At 40.2% G+C, this 18,535-nt stretch overlaps 2 protein-coding genes across 6 annotated transcripts in view; both read right to left on the reverse strand.

Annotated features, from left to right (window-relative positions):
* The window catches only part of zbtb17 (zinc finger and BTB domain containing 17), a 39,136-nt gene extending 31,085 nt beyond the window's left edge, over positions 1 to 8,051 (reverse strand). For 3 of the 4 annotated variants that reach the window (XM_062965771.1, XM_062965770.1, XM_062965769.1), the window contains exons 1-2: positions 7,906 to 8,051; positions 4,351 to 4,557 (exon numbers count right to left, since the gene is read on the reverse strand). In XM_062965771.1, coding sequence (XP_062821841.1) covers positions 4,351 to 4,557; positions 7,906 to 7,912 — 214 coding nt within the window. In that variant the 5' untranslated portion in view covers positions 7,913 to 8,051. The remainder of the gene's footprint in view (positions 1 to 4,350; positions 4,558 to 7,905) is intronic. The other variant, XM_062965772.1, reaches the window with a different exon arrangement.
* Positions 8,052 to 11,447: 3,396 nt separating this feature from the next.
* On the reverse strand, positions 11,448 to 15,292 carry hspb7 (heat shock protein family B (small) member 7). Of its 2 annotated transcripts, none has more exons than XM_062965578.1 (3): positions 14,830 to 15,292; positions 12,832 to 12,965; positions 11,448 to 11,824 (listed from the first exon to the last, which is right to left on the reverse strand). In XM_062965578.1, exons 1-3 carry the CDS (start codon positions 15,275 to 15,277, stop codon positions 11,633 to 11,635), a joined length of 774 nt encoding a protein of 257 aa, XP_062821648.1. In that variant the 5' UTR covers positions 15,278 to 15,292; the 3' UTR covers positions 11,448 to 11,632. The 2 variants fall into 2 exon arrangements, with proteins under 2 accessions (XP_062821648.1, XP_008120039.1); XM_008121832.3 differs by having other exon boundaries at positions 14,880 to 15,100.
* Between the last annotated feature and the right edge of the window lie 3,243 nt (positions 15,293 to 18,535).

An 18,535-nucleotide genomic window follows, 5' to 3' on the forward strand; every position in this document is an offset into this window, starting at 1 on the left:
AGAAGGGTGTGATACAAATGTAGTAAATAAATGCAGTAAATAAATAAATAAATTTTAGACCTAGGCTCGCCCAAAGTCTGAAATGACTTGAAGGCACACAACAACAACAACAACCCTAATTAACTTGACTATCTCATTGGCCAAAAGCAGAAGCACTTCCTATTGAAATCCTGATAAATGTATGTTGGTTAAAATTATTTTTATTTTTAAATATTGTATTGTTCTTTCATTGTTCTTGTAGTTGTTGTTGCTTTTGCACTTCAAGTAAGACATGTGCAGTGTGCACCAGAATTTGTTTGTATTTTTTGTCTTTTTTATAATTAATTTTTATTGAGAGGTTTGAGCAACTCCATACATTTCTTATAACAACAAAAATTCTCATTTCTCGATACAATAAAACACATATAAGACAACAAGGGTAACTGAGATTTTTTTTTTCAAATGATAATCCGGCCCCTCAACAGTCTGAAGGATTGTGGACCGGCCCTCGGTTTAAAAAGTTTGAGGACCCCTGAATTATATTGTATATAATTACTGTGGTATAATAAAACGGAACAATATAATATCTAAAACCAGGACAATAAATAAAGATCAACACTCTGAAAACAGGGGAATTTGCAACTGGAGGGGTTTGAGATGAGTGACACACCATAGTGGGAGTTCAAATTTACTCTACAACCAGAGAGTGAAAAGCATTGTAAAGCCAGGTGTCAGATCTCAAATCTGGGAGAGAATAAGCAATTATTTTAGGGCCTTTCACAGATTAGGCAATCATACAACTTTTGGACCAGTGATAGCCTCCTGGGCCATTTCACAACTCTCCATTCATATATTATGAATGCCCATAGGATCAGCTTAGAATCTGAGTTTGTTCTGCATGCTTTAAAATTGGCAACATGCATTTATTACATATGATGATACATATTCTCTCATTGACTCATGAATATGGCATGTAAACAAAAGAATTGGTAATTATTACTGTTCGGTGATACTGTTTCAAATTGTTGTTGATGTTGTTTTATGTGGTTATAATGTTGTTAAATTTACTGATCTATGTTTTAACCTACTGTATATACTCAAGTATAAGCCTAGTTTTTCAGTCCTTTTTTTAAGACTGAAAAAGCCCCCCTCGGCTTATACTCGGGTGAGGGTCCTGGTTGGCTTATATTTGGGTCAGCTTATACTCGAGAATATATGGTACATTTATTATTTTTCTCTATTATTATTTGTGTTATTACATTTATTATTTTTCTCTATTATTGTTGCTAGTATTACATTTATTTTACTCTATTTTTATTATTAATAATGTATTGATTATTTCACTCTGATCTTATTATTATTATTATTATTTCATTTATTATTTTACTCTATTATTACATATATTATTTTCCTGTATTTATTATTATTATTATTACATGTATTATTTTACTCTGTTATTATTAAAAGGATACATAAGCACATTGACATTGCAGAAAATGAGAATAATAATTTGATCAGAGTTGGACAGTCTTATCTTAAATTTGAGCTTTATGTAAATATTTCTGAAATTTACCACTCTCAGCTTATACTGGAGTCAATGTTTTCCCAGTTTTTTTGTGGTAAAATTAGGCTCCTCGGCTTATATTTGGGTCGGCTTATACTCGAGTATATATGGTATTATGAATGCCCATAGGATCAGCTTAGAATCTTAGTTTGTTTTGCATGCTTTAAAATTGATAACATGCATTTATTGCATATGATGATACATATTATCTCACTGACTCATGAATATGGCATGTAAACAAAAGAATCAGTAATTATTACGGTTCGGTAATACTGTTTCAAATTGTTGTTGATGTTGTTTTATGTGGTTATAATGTTGTTAAATTTACTGATCTATGTTTTAATCCCATGTGAGCCGCCCTGAGTCCCTTCGGGGAGATGGAGGCAGGATACAAAAATAAAGTTATTATTATTATTTTATTATGACACAGCAAACAAGATAGATATGCTGGATTTCGTATCACAAAATCACAAGTCGAACACTTCCCAAGTGTCTAGGACTGTGTGATGTATTATTATTATTATTATTATTATTATTATTATTATTATGACACAGCAAACAAGATAGATATGCTGGATTTCATATCACAAAATCACAAGTCGAACACTTCCCAAGTGTCTAGGACTGTGTGATGTATTATTATTATTATTATTATTATTATTATTGTATGACACAGCAAACAAGATAGACATGCTGGATTTCGTACCACAAAACCACAAGTCGAACACTTCCCAAATGTCTAGGACTGTGTGATGTATTATTATTATTATTATTATTATTTTATTATGACACAGCAAACAAGATAGATATGCTGGATTTCGTATCACAAAATCACAAGTCGAACACTTCCCAAGCATCTAGGACTGTGTGATGTATTATTATTATTATTATTATTATTATTTTATTATGACACAGCAAACAAGATAGATATGCTGGATTTCGCATCACAAAATCACAAGTCGAACACTTCCCAAGTGTCTAGGACTGTGTGATGTATTATTATTATTATTATTATTATTATTATTATTATTATGACACAGCAAACAAGATAGATATGCTGGATTTCATATCACAAAATCACAAGTCGAACACTTCCCAAGTGTCTAGGACTGTGTGATGTATTATTATTATTATTATTATTATTATTATTATTATTATTATTATTATTTTATTATGACACAGCAAACAAGATAGATATGCTGGATTTCGTACCACAAAATCACAAGTCGAACACTTCCCAAGTGTCTAGTACTGTGTGATGTATTATTATTATTATTATTATTATTATTATTATTATTATTATTTTATGACCACAGCAAACAAGATAGACATGCTGGATTTCGTACCACAAAACCACAAGTCGAACACTTCCCAAATGTCTAGGACTGTGTGATGTATTATTATTATTATTATTATTATTTTATTATGACACAGCAAACAAGATAGATATGCTGGATTTCGTATCACAAAATCACAAGTCGAACACTTCCCAAGTGTCTAGGACTGTGTGATGTATTATTATTATTATTATTATTATTATTATTATTATTATTATGACACAGCAAACAAGATAGATATGCTGGATTTCATATCACAAAATCACAAGTCGAACACTTCCCAAGTGTCTAGGACTGTGTGATGTATTATTATTATTATTATTATTATTATTATTATGACACAGCAAACAAGATAGATATGCTGGATTTCATATCACAAAATCACAAGTCGAACACTTCCCAAGTGTCTAGGACTGTGTGATGTATTATTATTATTATTATTATTATTATTATTATTATTATTATTATTATTATGACACAGCAAACAAGATAGATATGCTGGATTTCATATCACAAAATCACAAGTCGAACACTTCCCAAGTGTCTAGGACTGTGTGATGTATTATTATTATTATTATTATTATTATTATTATTATTATTATATGACACAGCAAACAAGATAGATATGCTGGATTTCGTATCACAAAATCACAAGTCGAACACTTCCCAAGTGTCTAGGACTGTGTGATGTATTATTATTATTATTATTATTATTATTATTATTATTATTATTATTATTATGACACAGCAAACAAGATAGATATGCTGGATTTCATATCACAAAATCACAAGTCGAACACTTCCCAAGTGTCTAGGACTGTGTGATGTATTATTATTATTATTATTATTATTATTATTATTATATGACACAGCAAACAAGATAGACATGCTGGATTTCGTATCACAGACTCACAAGTCGAACACTTCCCAAGTGTCTAGAACTGTGTGATGTATTATGATTATTATTATTATTATAATATTTTGACACAGCAAACAAGATAGACATGCTGGGTTTCGTATCACAAAATCCCAAGTCGAACAGTTCCCAAGTGTCTAGGACTGTGTGATGTATTTTCGGATGATGCGCGCAGATCCCAGTAGGGTGGCCTTTTGCAGTTGGCAGATCGTAATTTTGTCAATGTCTATTGTTTCCAAATGCCGGCTGAGATCTTTTGGCACGGCACCCAGTGTGCCCATCACCACCGGGACCACCTGCACTGGTTTCTGCCAGAGTCTTTGAAGTTCAATCTTGAGGTCCTGATAGCGGCTGATTATGGAGATTATTATTATTATTATTATTTTTATTATTATAGGCCAACTTTGGCCCTCCAGGTGTTTTGGATTTCAACTCCCAGAATTCCTAATAGCCTACCAGCTGTCGAGAAGAGTGGGAGTTGGAGTCCAAAACGCCTGGAAGGCCTGAGTTGGCCCATGCCCGTTCTAAAGCCTCGTGCTTCCGTTCCAACCCACCTGCGGCGTTGCGGATGTCGAGGCGCACCACGTCCCTCTGGGAGGCGAAGAGGGAGCGCAGGTAGGCGCTGCAGGCGGCCAGGACGGCCTTGTGGGCCTTGAAGTCGATGCCGTCCACCACCACCGCGCAGTCGCACAGCAGGCCTTGCTCCCGCTGCTGGTTCAGCTGCTCCAGCACTTGCTGGCTGTGCAGAGGGAAGTCCATGGCTGCAGAGGGAGAGAGAATCACAATATCACTATGGGGTTGTGGTGTGTTTTCTGGGCTGTCTGGCCATGTTCCAGAAGTATTCTCTTGTTAGGTTCTCTTCTCCCAGTTGTGCTGTGGGTAAGTCTTCCACTAGAAGAAAGCACCTGGTAGATTCCAACAGGTTTTTATTGTACAGAATACGAGAACCTTCTCTTTGGCCCATTGATATAGGGGCTCTCACATACCAGAGGGTCATTGAGGTTTTATGGCTGGCCCGTTTTATGGCTGGCATCTGTTCTTTGTCAGCACTTGCTCTGTGTCCGGAGATGTCAAAGATCAGAGATCATGACAGGGACCCATCACATGTCAATCTGCTCAAATAGCACAGTTCGAGATTCATTGTCATAAGTAGTGATTATAATATAATAACAATATGTGATACATGTTTGTTAGGTTCTCTTCTTCCAGTTGTGCTGTGGGTCAGTCTTCCACCAGAAGAAAGCACCAAGACACACACTGGAAGATGCCAACAGGTTTTATTGTACATAATACCAGAATCTTCTCTGTAGCCCATTTATATAGGGGCTCTCACATACCAGAGAGTAATTGAGGTTTTATGGCTGGCATCTGTTCTTTGTCAGCGCTTGCTCTGTGTCCAGAGATGTCAAAGATCGGAGATCATGACATCATTATTGTACAGAATACCAGAATCTTCTCTGTAGCCCAATTATATAGGGGATCTCACATACCAGAGGGTCATTGAGGTTTTATGGCTGGCATCTGTTCTTTGTCAGCGCTTGCTCTGTGTCCGGAGATGTCAAAGATCGGAGAGCATGACATCATTATTGTACAGAATACCAGAATCTTCTCTGTAGCCCATTTATATAGGGGCTCTCACATACCAGAGGGTCATTGAGGTTTTATGGCTGGCATATGTTCTTTGTCAGCGCTTGCTCAGTGTCCGGAGATGTCAGAGATCGGAGATCATGACATCTCTCCTGACATTTCACCCACAGGCTGTGAGGAATTGTGGGAGTTGAAGTCCAAAGACTGGGGGGAAGGCCGAAGTTGGCCCATGCCTGGGATAGATTGATCTGGACTTGGAAGGGGCACATAGCAAATAACATTATTATTATTATTATTATTATACTAGTTTGGGTCCCAGCGTTGCATAAGGTTGTGGGTGAACTACAACTGACAATAATAATAATAATAATAATAATAATAATAATAATAATAATAATATAGTAGTTTTATTATACTAGTTTGGGTTCCCAATGTTGCAAAATGCATAAGGTTGTGGGTGAACTACAACTGACAATAATAATAATAATAATAATATACTAGTTTTAGTATACTAGTTTGGGTTCCCAGCGTTGCAAAATGCATAAGGTTGTGGGTGAACTACAACTGACAATAATAATAATAATAATAATAATAATAATAATAATATACTAGTTTTAGTATACTAGTTTGGGTTCCCAGCGTTGCAAAATGCATAAGGTTGTGGGTGAACTACAACTGACAATAATAATAATAATAATAATAATAATAATAATATACTAGTTTTATTATACTAGTTTGGGTTCCCAACGTTGCAAAATGCATAAGGTTGTGGGTGAACTACAACAGACACTAATAATAATAATAATAATAATAATAATAATAATAATAATAATAATAATATACTAGTTTTATTATACTAGTTTGGGTTCCCAGCGTTGCAAAATGCATAAGGTTGTGGGTGAACCACAACTGACAATAATAATAATAATAATAATAATAATAATAATATACTAGTTTTATTATACTAGTTTGGGTTCCCAGCGTTGCAAAATGCATAAGGTTGTGGGTGAACTACAACAGACACTAATAATAATAATAATAATAATAATAATAATAATAATATACTAGTTTTATTATACTAGTTTGGGTTCCCAACGTTGCAAAATGCATAAGGTTGTGGGTGAACTACAACAGACACTAATAATAATAATAATAATAATAATAATAATAATAATAATAATATACTAGTTTTATTATACTAGTTTGGGTTCCCAGCGTTGCAAAATGCATAAGGTTGTGGGTGAACTACAACTGACAATAATAATAATAATAATAATAATAATAATTATAATAATACAGTACTAGTTTGATTCCCAACGTTGCAAAATGCATAAGGTTGTGGGTGAACTACAACAGACACTAATAATAATAATAATAATAATAATAATAATAATAATAATAATAATATACTAGTTTTATTATACTAGTTTGATTCCCAACGTTGCAAAATGCATAAGGTTGTGGGTGAACTACAACAGACACTAATAATAATAATAATAATAATAATAATAATAATAATAATAATATACTAGTTTTATTATACTAGTTTGGGTTCCCAACGTTGCAAAATGCATAAGGTTGTGGGTGAACTACAACAGACACTAATAATAATAATAATAATAATAATAATAATAATAATAATAATATACTAGTTTTATTATACTAGTTTGGGTTCCCAACGTTGCAAAATGCATAAGGTTGTGGGTGAACTACAACAGACACTAATAATAATAATAATAATAATAATATACTAGTTTTATTATACTAGTTTGGGTTCCCAACGTTGCAAAATGCATAAGGTTGTGGGTGAACTACAACTGACAATAATAATAATAATAATAATAATAATAATAATAATAATAATAATACAGTACTAGTTTAATTCCCAGCGTTGCAAAATGCATAAGGTTGTGGGTGAACTACAACAGACACTAATAATAATAATAATAATAATAATAATATACTAGTTTTATTATACTAGTTTGGGTTCCCAACGTTGCAAAATGCATAAGGTTGTGGGTGAACTACAACTGACAATAATAATAATAATAATAATAATAATAATAATAATAATAATAATATACTAGTTTTATTATACTAGTTATACTATTTATTATGCAATTATAGTTATACTAGTTATACTATTTATTATACAATAATACAGTAGAGTCTCCAAGCCTCGCTTATCCAAGGTTCTGGATTATCCAAGCCACTTTTGTAGTCAATGTTTCCAATATATCGTGATATTTTGGTGAAGCCCAAAACACCTGGAGGGAAGGCCGAAGTTGGCCCATGCCTGAGCTATCCTAGGCTACCTACGGCTGGCCGGGCCTCTGCCAAGAGGGCTCTGCAGGTGCCTTGCCTGGGGAGGGGGAGGGGGCGGGCCCTTGGCCTGTCAGTCAACCGAGGCGCGGCCTGCTCGTAGGCCTCAAGGCCTCTTTTCCCCTCAGGGCCGCGGCCCTTCCCTTCCAGGTGCCCGCCCCCTCCTCCAATAAAAGCCCCGCCGCCCTCCCCTTCCTCACCGGCCATCCCGGCGCCTCACATAATCCCGACCGGCGTCCTCACATCATCCCGACGCTCAGGCTGACGCGGAAGAGACAAAGGGCGCCGCCATCTTGGGCCCGGGCGGAAGCGGCCTCCAAAGAGCCGCCACCCTCTTCCGCACCGGCGCGCGCAGGCGCTTATTTGTCTTTCTTTTTTCCACCCCGCCCCTTCTCTCCTCTGCGCACGCGCACGCTCCGCTTCGCCGCGGCCGCCATGACACCAGAGGCAAAGGGCGGCTTTCAGGGAAAGAGGCTGAAGACTTGAATACTTGAACAAGTGCAGACCCAGCCTGACAGTCCCCCCTTCCTTGTGTTCTTTCGTGGCCGGAATCACTGGCTTGCTGTGAGTTTTCGGGGCTGCCTGGCCATGTTCCAGAAGCAGCATTCTCTCCTGACGTTTCCCCCCACATCTGTAGCAGGCATCCTCAGAGACTGTGAGGTCTGCTCGAAACTAGGCAAGTGGAGTGTATATATATATATATATATATATATATACATACACACACACATAGATATACAATAGAGTCTCACTTATCCGACACTCGCTTATCCAACGTTTTGGATTATCCAACGCATTTTTGTAGTCCATGTTTTCCATACATCGTGATATTTTGGTGCTAAATTCATAAATACAGTAATTACAATCCCTCCTTATTATCCAACATATTCGCTTATCCAACATTCTGCCGGCCCGTTTATGTTGGATAAGTGAGACTACTATACTGTGTGTGTGTGTGTGTGTGTGTATATATATATATATATATATATAAATGTATATATGTGTATATAAATGTATATATAAATGTGTGTGTGTATATATATATATATATATATATACACATACACACACATACAGTAGAGTCTCACTTATCCAACACTCGCTTATCCAACGTTCTGGATTATCCAACGCATTTTTGTAGTCCATGTTTTCAATACATTGTGATATTTTGGTGCTAAATTTGTAAATACAGTAATTACTACATAGCATTATTTCGTATTGAACTACTTTTTCTGTGAAATTTGTTGTATAACATGATGTTTTGGTGCTTCATTTGTAAAAACATAACCTAATTTGATGTTGAATAGGCTTTTCCTTAATCCCTCCTTATTATCCAACATATCGGCTTATCCAACGTTCTGCCGGCCCGTGGTCCAGTGGTTTTGTTGTTTACTCCATGGGAATTATGCACATTACATTTCACAACCATAATTTCACAATATATATAGTTTAAATAACAAAAATATATAATTGTAATACATAACTGTATTCAATAAATCAAAAACTATTTACTATCATTATTTCCATGTACAACAACCTATGGTACCTCTTGCAGTTTCTCTCTATTCTAATTTCAATGTAGTCATGAATAATGAATAATATAATAATAACATAATAGTAATAATATGATAATATACTACAATAATAATAGAATGATAATATATATATATATATATATATATATATATTATCATTCTATTATTATTGTAGTATATTATCATATTATTACTATTATGTTATTATTATATTATTCATTATTCATGACTACATTGAAATTAGAATAGAGAGAAACTGCAAGAGGTACCATAGGTTGTTGTACATGGAAATAATGATAGTAAATAGTTTTTGATTTATTGAATACAGTTATGTATTACAATTATATATTTTTGTTATTTAAACTATATATATTGTGAAATTATGGTTTTTCTCTCGAAGTGACACACCACCCAAGTCATGCTCGGTTTTTTGGTGAATTTTGACACACCAAGCGCAAAAGGTTGCCCATCATTGGTATAGAGACATGGTATAATAATGATTATGGTAATAATACAATAGTAATAATAATAGCATTTAAAATGGGCCCCAACTGGTCCAACTATGGAGCCATGACATTTAAAGTGAGGTCCAAGAGCATTCATTCCATATTGTAAATGCACCCATTGAAGGGCATGGACCTTGGGAAACTATGACTCCCAGGACTGCACAGCATGGAGGCATGGCATAATAATAATAATAATAATAATAATTATTATTATTATTATTATTATTATTATTATTATTTATTAAGGCCAAGATAAAAAAAAATCAGCTGATGACCCAAAATGCAGACTGTGCAAGGAAGCTGACGAAACCATGGATCATATCCTCAGCTGCTGTAAGAAAATCACACAGACAGACTACAAACAGAGGCACAACTCTGTGGCCCAAATGATTCATTGGAACTTATGCCTCAAGTCCCACCTCCCAGCAGCAAAGAACTGGTGGGATCACAAACCTGCAAAAGTATTGGAAAATGAGCACGCAAAGATACTGCGGGACTTCCGAATCCAGACTGACAAAGTTCTGGAACACAACACACCAGACATCACAGTTGTGGAAAAGAACAAGGTTTGGATCATTGATGTCGCCATCCCAGGTGACAGTCCCATTGAAGAAAAACAACAGGAAAAACTCAGCCGCTCTCAGGACCTCAAGATTGAACTGCAAAGACTCTGGCAGAAACCAGTGAAGGTGGTCCCGGTGGTGATCGGCACACCAAAATATCTCATCCGGCATTTGGAAACAATAGGCATTGACAAAATTACAATCTGTCAACTGCAAAAGGCCACCCGACTGGGATCTCAATCTGAAAATACATCACACAGTCCTAGACACTTGGGAAGTGTTCGACTTGTGATTTTGTAATACGAAATCCAGCATAGCTATCATGTTTGCTGTGTCTAATAATAATAATAATAATAATAATAATAATACATTTTTCGATCTTGGCCTTATCAGCTTTTCCTTCAATTTTGTCAAGGAACTTTCCATGCAGTGTTTGTTGTGCCAGCTGTCAGCTCTAGTTTGTAGTGCGGTTTTCTTGTACTGATTCTTTGTCTGCTGTGCTTTGAGGAGTTTCTGATTTTTGACTTCAATCAAAGCAGGTTCTTCACTTTGCTTGACATATTCTGCCAGGGCATGTTCTTCTTCTTTGACTGCTTGTTTTACTTGCAAGAGTCCTCTGCCCCCTGATCTTCAAAGCGCATTGACGAAAAACAACAGGAGAAACTCAGCCGTTATCAGGACCTCAAGATTGAACTTCAAAGACTCTGGCAGAAACCAATACAGGTGGTCCCAGTGGTGATGGGCACACTGGGTGCCGTGCCAAAAGATCTCAGCCGGCATTTGGAAACAATAGACATTGACAAAAAGGCCACCCGACTGGGATCTGCAGCATCATCCGAAAATACATCACACAGTCCTAGACACTTGGGAAGTGTTCGACTTGTGATTTTGTGAAACGAAATCCAGCATATCGATCTTGTTTGCTGTGTCATACAATAATAATAATAATAATAATAATAATAATAATAATAATAATAATAATAGATCCCTACTGGATTTATTCTCCAGTGCAGATGCAGCCAGAGAAGGGCATGGACCTTGAGAAACAATTACTCCCAGGATGCTAATTATTATTAGCGACATTTACTGTATATAGTATGCATGTATATATGGTATTTAAAGTAATGAACACAGTGGGTTACTGGATTTTAAGTGAAATTTAATAAATGTGATGAAGTGGCCAGGTTCACATCCGTGTTCAGCCATGGAAGCCTTGGGCCAGTCACACTCTCCCAACCCCAGAAAACACGGCAACAGCAGCAACACCAAAAATATACAACGGGAGACCCTGCCCCACTCACCCCCCAACCCACCCCCTGTTGCTCAGATCTTGATCTCGGTCCGGAAGGTCTGCTGGAGGGGCTGCTGGTCGGGGGGCCGGGCCGGACGCTTGCGGGCCTTGACCGTCAGGGAGCCGTCGGGGCCCAGGGCGGAGGTGACCGAGGCCGGGTCCATGTCCTCCGGCAGCTGGCACTTGTGGGTGAAGGTGTTCATGACGGTCCCGTCCGAGGCCAGCTGCAGGAGGGAAGAGAGCAGAGGTCAGGGGAGGCTTCCGGTCGCAACCACCCAAGCCTTTCACTGCTCATTTGTTAATGTATATATTCGTTAACCTGTGTGTTGATAGACATGTGATTGTACTGAGCATGTTCAGATGCAGGACTCCATTGTGTATTCAGCACCTACTCACACCTCAGTGGAGGTGGATGCATGTTGCTGTTTTGAACTTCAGTACAGAAGTATGGCTTATGGACTTCAGTGAGTAAGGTAAAGGTAAAGGTTTTCCCCTGATGTTAAGTCCAGTCGTGACCGACTCTGAGGGTTGGTGCCAATCTCCATTTCTAAGCCGAAGAGCCAGCGTTGTCCGTAGACACCTCCAAGGTCATGTGGCCACTGGCATGACTGCATGGAGCGCCGTTACCTTCCCGCCGGAGCGGTACCTATTGATCTACTCACATTGGCATGTTTTCGAACTGCTAGGTTGGCAGGAGCTGGGGCTAACGGTGGGCGCTCATGCCTGAGTGCATGACATGCTATTACCTTCCCGCCGGAGCAGTACCTATTGATCTACTCACATTTTCATGTCCATAGACACCTCCAAGGTCATGTGGCCACAGGAACGACTGCATAGAGGTAACAGAGTGGTACCTATTGATCTATTCACATTGGCATGTTTTTGAACTGCTTGGTTGGCGGAAACTGGGGCTAACAGCGGGAGCTCACCCCACTCCCCGGATTCGAACCTGTGACCTTTCGGTCTGAAAGTTCAGCAGCTCAGCGCTTTAACACACTGCGCCACCACTATACAAAAAGACTATGGACTATTGATGGAGAATGATACCCTGTGTACTCAACACAGAGAAACGTCAGGAGAGAAGACTTCTGGAGCATGGCCATACAGTCTGGAAAACACACCACAACCATGACCATACAGCGTGGAAAACACACCCCAGTGATTCCCGCTGTGAAAGCCTTTGACAATACAATCCTGTCTTTGTTTTGCTTGGGATGCGTATGTGGCTCACCTTCTCGGCATGGACCTCAATCTGGTTTTTGGAAGTGGTGATGATGATGTCCTCCGGAGAGAAGTCGCTGACGTCCACCGCAAACTGGTAGGTGTCCCCCAGGGTCTTGATGTTCCCCGTCCCCCCGGCACGTCCTGCAGGGAGAAAAAAGGGGAGCGGGGCATGAAGTCTGCCTGTCTGTCAGTCCACACAACATCCACCTCCACTGAGGTGTGAGTAGATGCTGAATACACAATGGAGTCCTGCATCTGGACATGCTCAGTACAATCACATGTCTGTCAACATACAGGTTAGCGAATATATACATTAACAAATGGACAGTGAGGCCACCCTTGGCCAGAGGCCACCCCAGAGACCAGTGGGTCTCAACCTTCCTGATGCCGTGACCCCTTAATACACTTCCCCATGTTGTGGTGATCCCCCGACCATCACATTACTTCCGTTGCTACTTCGTAACTGTCATTTTGCTCCTGTTATGAATCGTAATGTCAGTATCTGATATTATTTATTATTAGCAACATTTACCATATATACTCGAAGTTTTTCAGCCCTTATTTATGAGCTGAAAAGGCCTCCCCTGAAAAGCCAGCAGCGGAGCCTGGAGGCCACAGTATGTTTTCTTTTCCAAAACCTCCCTCCTCTGCTTCTCCTCCCAGGCTGGAATTATCTTATATTTTTTTTTGAGAGAGAGACAGGGAGGGAAGGAGGGAAAAGAGAGTTCCCGCTGTTAGCCCCAGCTTCTGCCAACCAAACAGTTAGAAAACATGCAAATGTGAGTAGATCAATAGGTACCACTCCAGCAGGAAAGGAACGGAGCTCCATACAAGTAGAGCAATAGATACTGCAAGTAGCTGACCGGAAGGTTGGCAGTTTGAATCCGTGGGATGGGATGAGCTCCCGCTGTTAGCCCCAGCTTCTGCCAACCTAGCAGTTCGAAAACATGCAAATGTGAGTAGATCAATAGGTACCGCTCCTATGGGCGGAAAGGTATTGGCACTCCATGCAGTCACGACCTTGGAGGTGTCTATGGCCAACGCCGACTCTTTGGATTAGAAATTGAGATGAGCACCAACCTGTCATGATCTCCAATCTTTGACATTGGAGATCGGTCGGCTGACAAAAAACAGATGCCAGCTATAAAACAGGCCAGGCATAAAACCTCACCTTCTGGTATGTGAGAGCCCCTATATAAATGGGCCAAAGAGAAGGTTCTGGTATTCGGTACAATAAAATCTGTTGGAATCTACCAGCATGTGTCTTGGTGCTTTTTCTGGTGGAAGACTGACCCACAGCACAACTGGGAGAAGAGAACCTTACAATCCATAAAACCTCAATTACCCTCTGGTATGCGAGAGCCCCTATATAAATGGGCCAAAGAGAAGGTTCTGGTATTCGGTACAATAAAATCTGTTGGAATCTACCAGCGTGTGTCTTGGTGCTTTTTCTGGTGGAAGACTGACCCACAGCACAACTGGGAGAAGAGAACCTTACAATCCATAAAACCTCAATTACCCTCTGGTATGCGAGAGCCCCTATATAAATGGGCCAAAGAGAAGGTTCTGGTATTCGGTACAATAAAATCTGTTGGAATCTACCAGCGTGTGTCTTGGTGCTTTTTCTGGTGGAAGACTGACCCACAGCACAACTGGGAGAAGAGAACCTTACAATCCATAAAACCTCAATTACCCTCTGGTATGCGAGAGCCCCTATATAAATGGGCCAAAGAGAAGGTTCTGGTATTCGGTACAATAAAATCTGTTGGAATCTACCAGCGTGTGTCTTGGTGCTTTTTCTGGTGGAAGACTGACCCACAGCACAACTGGGAGAAGAGAACCTTACAATCCATAAAACCTCAATTACCCTCTGGTATGCGAGAGCCCCTATATAAATGGGCCAAAGAGAAGGTTCTGGTATTCGGTACAATAAAATCTGTTGGAATCTACCAGCGTGTGTCTTGGTGCTTGAGTCGGACACGACTGGGCTGAATGTGACCTTTACCTTCTACTCTGCTTTTCCTCTCCTCCACCCGTGGCTTTGTTCCCACTTGCCTGAGAAGCCGAGGGGCTCGTTGCAGGGGCGCATGAAGCCCCCGAGGTTGTCGCCAAAGAGTCCGCGGGCCTTCTCCATGGGGCGATGGAGTTCGGACCAGAAGTCGGAGCGGAGACAGCAGAGAAGACCACAGCCGTGCCGAGCTCTGAAGGGTCAACGGGGGGAGGATGTTCTGACGGAGCCCCAGGCCACCCAGCCAAGCCCTTCCTATGCTCTTCTCTTTGCCATTCCCGGTGCTCTGCTCGCTCTGTGTCTCCGGAGGGGCTTTTAAGGGACCCCTCCCACCTTTTTCCCGGGCAGCCGTCCAGGCCTCTTGTCCGGGCCTATATTTAGGGCACTGTGGTCCCTGTGGAGAGGCCGCTGCCCCAAACAAACAGCGGGCACACCGCGCCAACATTCCTGCCCGCTTCCATAATCGCCGCTGTGTCCCGGGAGGCTTGGCAGGCGCTCCGTTTTCCCAAAAAAGAAGCGCAGGAGGCCGGCCGGCCAGCGTGAGCCTCTCTGTTGCAAAAGGGCCCAAAGTGGAAAATGTCAGCCTTGCCAGGAACACGGCTCACGGATAGGACTCCTTCACGCGTGTGTTTCGGATGACGCATCTCGTCGGAGTCTCTTATTCAGATACAATTTTTTTATTTATCATGTCAGAAGTGAAACTTCCATGCAATGTTTTGTTGTTCCAGCTGTCAGCTCTAGTTTGTAGTGCGGTTTTCTTGTACTGATTCTGCTCTAGTTTGTAGTGCGGTTTTCTTGTACTGGTTTTTTTTGTCTGCTATGCTTTGAGGAGTTTCTGATTTTTGACTTCAATCAAAGCAGGTTCTTCACTTTGCTTGACATCTTCTGCCAGGGCATGTTCTTCTTCTTTGACGGCTTGTTTGACTTGTAAGAGTCCTCTGCCCCCTGATCTTCTAGGCAGATATAGTCAGTCAACATCACTGCGAGGGTGCAGGGAATTATGAATGGTCATGAGTTAGGGTAATAATTTTGTCAATTTTGTCAAGGAACTTTCCATGCAATGTTTTGTTGTGCCAGTTGTCAGCTCTAGTTTGTAGTGCGGCTTTCTTGTACTGATTCTACTCTAGTTTGTAGTGCGGTTTTCTTGTACTGGTTTTTTTTGTCTGCTGTGCTTTGAGGAATTTCTGATTTTTGACTTCCATCAAAGCAGGTTCTTCACTTTTCTTTACATCTTCTGCCAGGGCATGTTCTTCTTCTCGTTTTACTTGTAAGAGTCCTCTGCCCCCTGATCTTCTAGGCAGATATAGCCGGTCAACATCACTGCGAGGGTGCAGGGAATGATGAATGGTCATGAGTTTTCTTGTTTTTCTGTCCAAATTGTCCAGTTCCACCAGTGTCCAGTTTATGATGCCAGCAGTATATCTTATGACAGGTATGGCCCAGGTATTTATTTATTTATTTATTTACATCACTTTTACCCTTCCTTTCTCCCCGAGGGGATTCAAAGTGGCTTACAATAAATAGGCAAAAATTCCATACCTAAAAACAATGTAAGAACAACAATTCATATAAAAAAATCTACAAAACAACAATTCATATAAAACAGACACCATTGCAAAATAAAATCACATTATATAAAATTTTAAGCATGTCCAAGATGGCCTTGATGGTGTTACCTCCACTGAGCTTGCTTTTGAGAATTTTTCTGACCCTTTGTGTGTATTCTTTGCTGACCACAGTTTTCACATGTTCATGCTTGATGTTGTCCAGCTGTAATATGCCCAGATATTTATAGGCCTCTGGCTGGTGACACTTTATTGTTTGGCCATTAGGCATATTTATGCCCTCACTTTCAATGATTTTTCCCTTCTTCAATGCCACTGTCGAACATTTGTCCAAGCCAAACTCCATGCTGATATCAGTGCTAAAAATTCGGACAGTGTTGGTCAGAGACTGGATTTCAGTTTCCGTTTTCCCATATAGCTTCACGTCATCCATGTACATCAGATGCGACATTTTGTGAGATTTCTTAGATGTTTGATAGCCGAGATTTGTTTTTTGTAAGATTGTTGACAGAGGGATCATGGCAATAATGAAAAGCAGAGGGGACAATGAGTCTCCCTGGAAAATTCCTCTCCTGATGTTGACAAGTCCATAGCTTTCATTTCACCTTGGCGTGGTGGGGGGGCTTAACCATTCCGAGGACGCTGAGGGCTGTGCTGGCGGTAGTGTAACTACCGGCAGGTCCGACCAAGCCAGAGGAATGGAATTCCTCAGCGGAGGAATGGAACCAAGAGCACCTAACCCATTAGCATTATGGAGAATCAAACCAAAACGAAGTCTATACTCATCGACAAGTGAGCTACGGAATCATCAAAACCCAAATGAACAGTCACAAAAGTGGCAAAAATATACAATGCACTATTATTATTATTATTATTATTATTATTATTATTATTATTATTATTATTATTTTATTATGATAAGCTGGATTTTGTATCACAAAACCACAAGTCGAACACTTCCCAAGTGTCCTCTGCCCCCTCTTACAAGTAAAACAAGCAGTCAAAGAAGAAGAACATGCCCTGGCAGAATATGTAAAGCAAAGTGAAGAACCTGCTTTGATTGAAGTCAAAAATCAGAAACTCCTCAAAACACAGCAGACAGAAAACCAGTACAAGAAAACCGCACTACAAACTAGAGCTGACAGCTGGCACAACAAAACATTGCATGGAAAGTTCCTTGACAGAATTGAAGGAAAAGCTGACAAGGAGAAGACCTGGCTCTGGCTCACGAACGGGACCCTGAAGAAGGAGATGATGATGATGATGATGATGATGATGATGATGATGATGATGATGACTATTATTATTATGTCCTGCAGGAACAAAGTCTTGCAATTTAATAAACTCTCTGCATATTTTTTATGATACAGCCAGTTAGGAAACAAAATTGATAACCCAGGAACAATAAGTGTGTTACATAGTATAATAGAATGATAACAACAACAACAACAAGAGCTCTCCTCTCTCCGAAGCCTCCGCCCATGTAAGGCTGCATTCCTCCACGGACCCATGGCCAAGCGTAATGCCAAGCCGGGCTCTGTGCTGCCGGGAATGTGCCTGGCGGGTCCCGACTCGCACAGTCACCCTATGACTCGGGTGAAGTGGCCGGAGGCACCGCACAGCCCAGCCAGGCCCTGGCCCCAGGAGCCGGGTGGGAGCTAAATGCGGACGCTTGCTCACCTCCCGGCACCTGGCATCGCATTGCAGGGACACGGCTGAGTCACGTTTGGCTCCCAGAGGCCGGCCGGATGACCCTCCAGCCACTCAGGGCCGCGGAGGGGAACCGAGGCACGCTGGCAGCAAAGGTCATTGTCAATGCCACCCTCCATTTTGGACAGGAGAAAGGAATACAGGCCCTAAAGCACACCAAGACAGCAGTTTCATATTGTGAAGCTGCTGGCTTGGACCTTCACGATATGAAGCTCCAATCAGCGCTGACCAAATGACCACCTGTCAGCTGCAAAAGGCCACCCGACTTGGATCTGCACTCATTATTCGCCGATACATCACATAGTCGTAGACACTTGGAAAATGTCCGAGGTGTGATTGAATACAAAAGTCAGCAGAGAGATCTGTTTTGCTGTGTACTCATCTTGTTGTGTGTCTAATAATAATAATAATAATAATAATAATAATAA

The sequence above is a fragment of the Anolis carolinensis genome, unplaced genomic scaffold (genome assembly GCF_035594765.1).
Source record: "Anolis carolinensis isolate JA03-04 unplaced genomic scaffold, rAnoCar3.1.pri scaffold_15, whole genome shotgun sequence".
Lineage (NCBI taxonomy): Eukaryota > Metazoa > Chordata > Lepidosauria > Squamata > Dactyloidae > Anolis > Anolis carolinensis.

Coding starts and splice junctions, on each gene's coding strand:
- hspb7 (XM_062965578.1), bottom strand. CDS start 15,277: ATGTTGGCGCGGTGTGCCCGCTGTTTGTTTGGGGCAGCGGCCTCTCCA. Junction 12,966..14,829: donor GAGGAAAAGCAGAGTAGAAG/GTAAAGGTCACA, acceptor TTCTCCCTGCAG/GACGTGCCGGGGGGACGGGG. Junction 11,825..12,831: donor TTGAGGTCCATGCCGAGAAG/GTGAGCCACATA, acceptor TCCCTCCTGCAG/CTGGCCTCGGACGGGACCGT.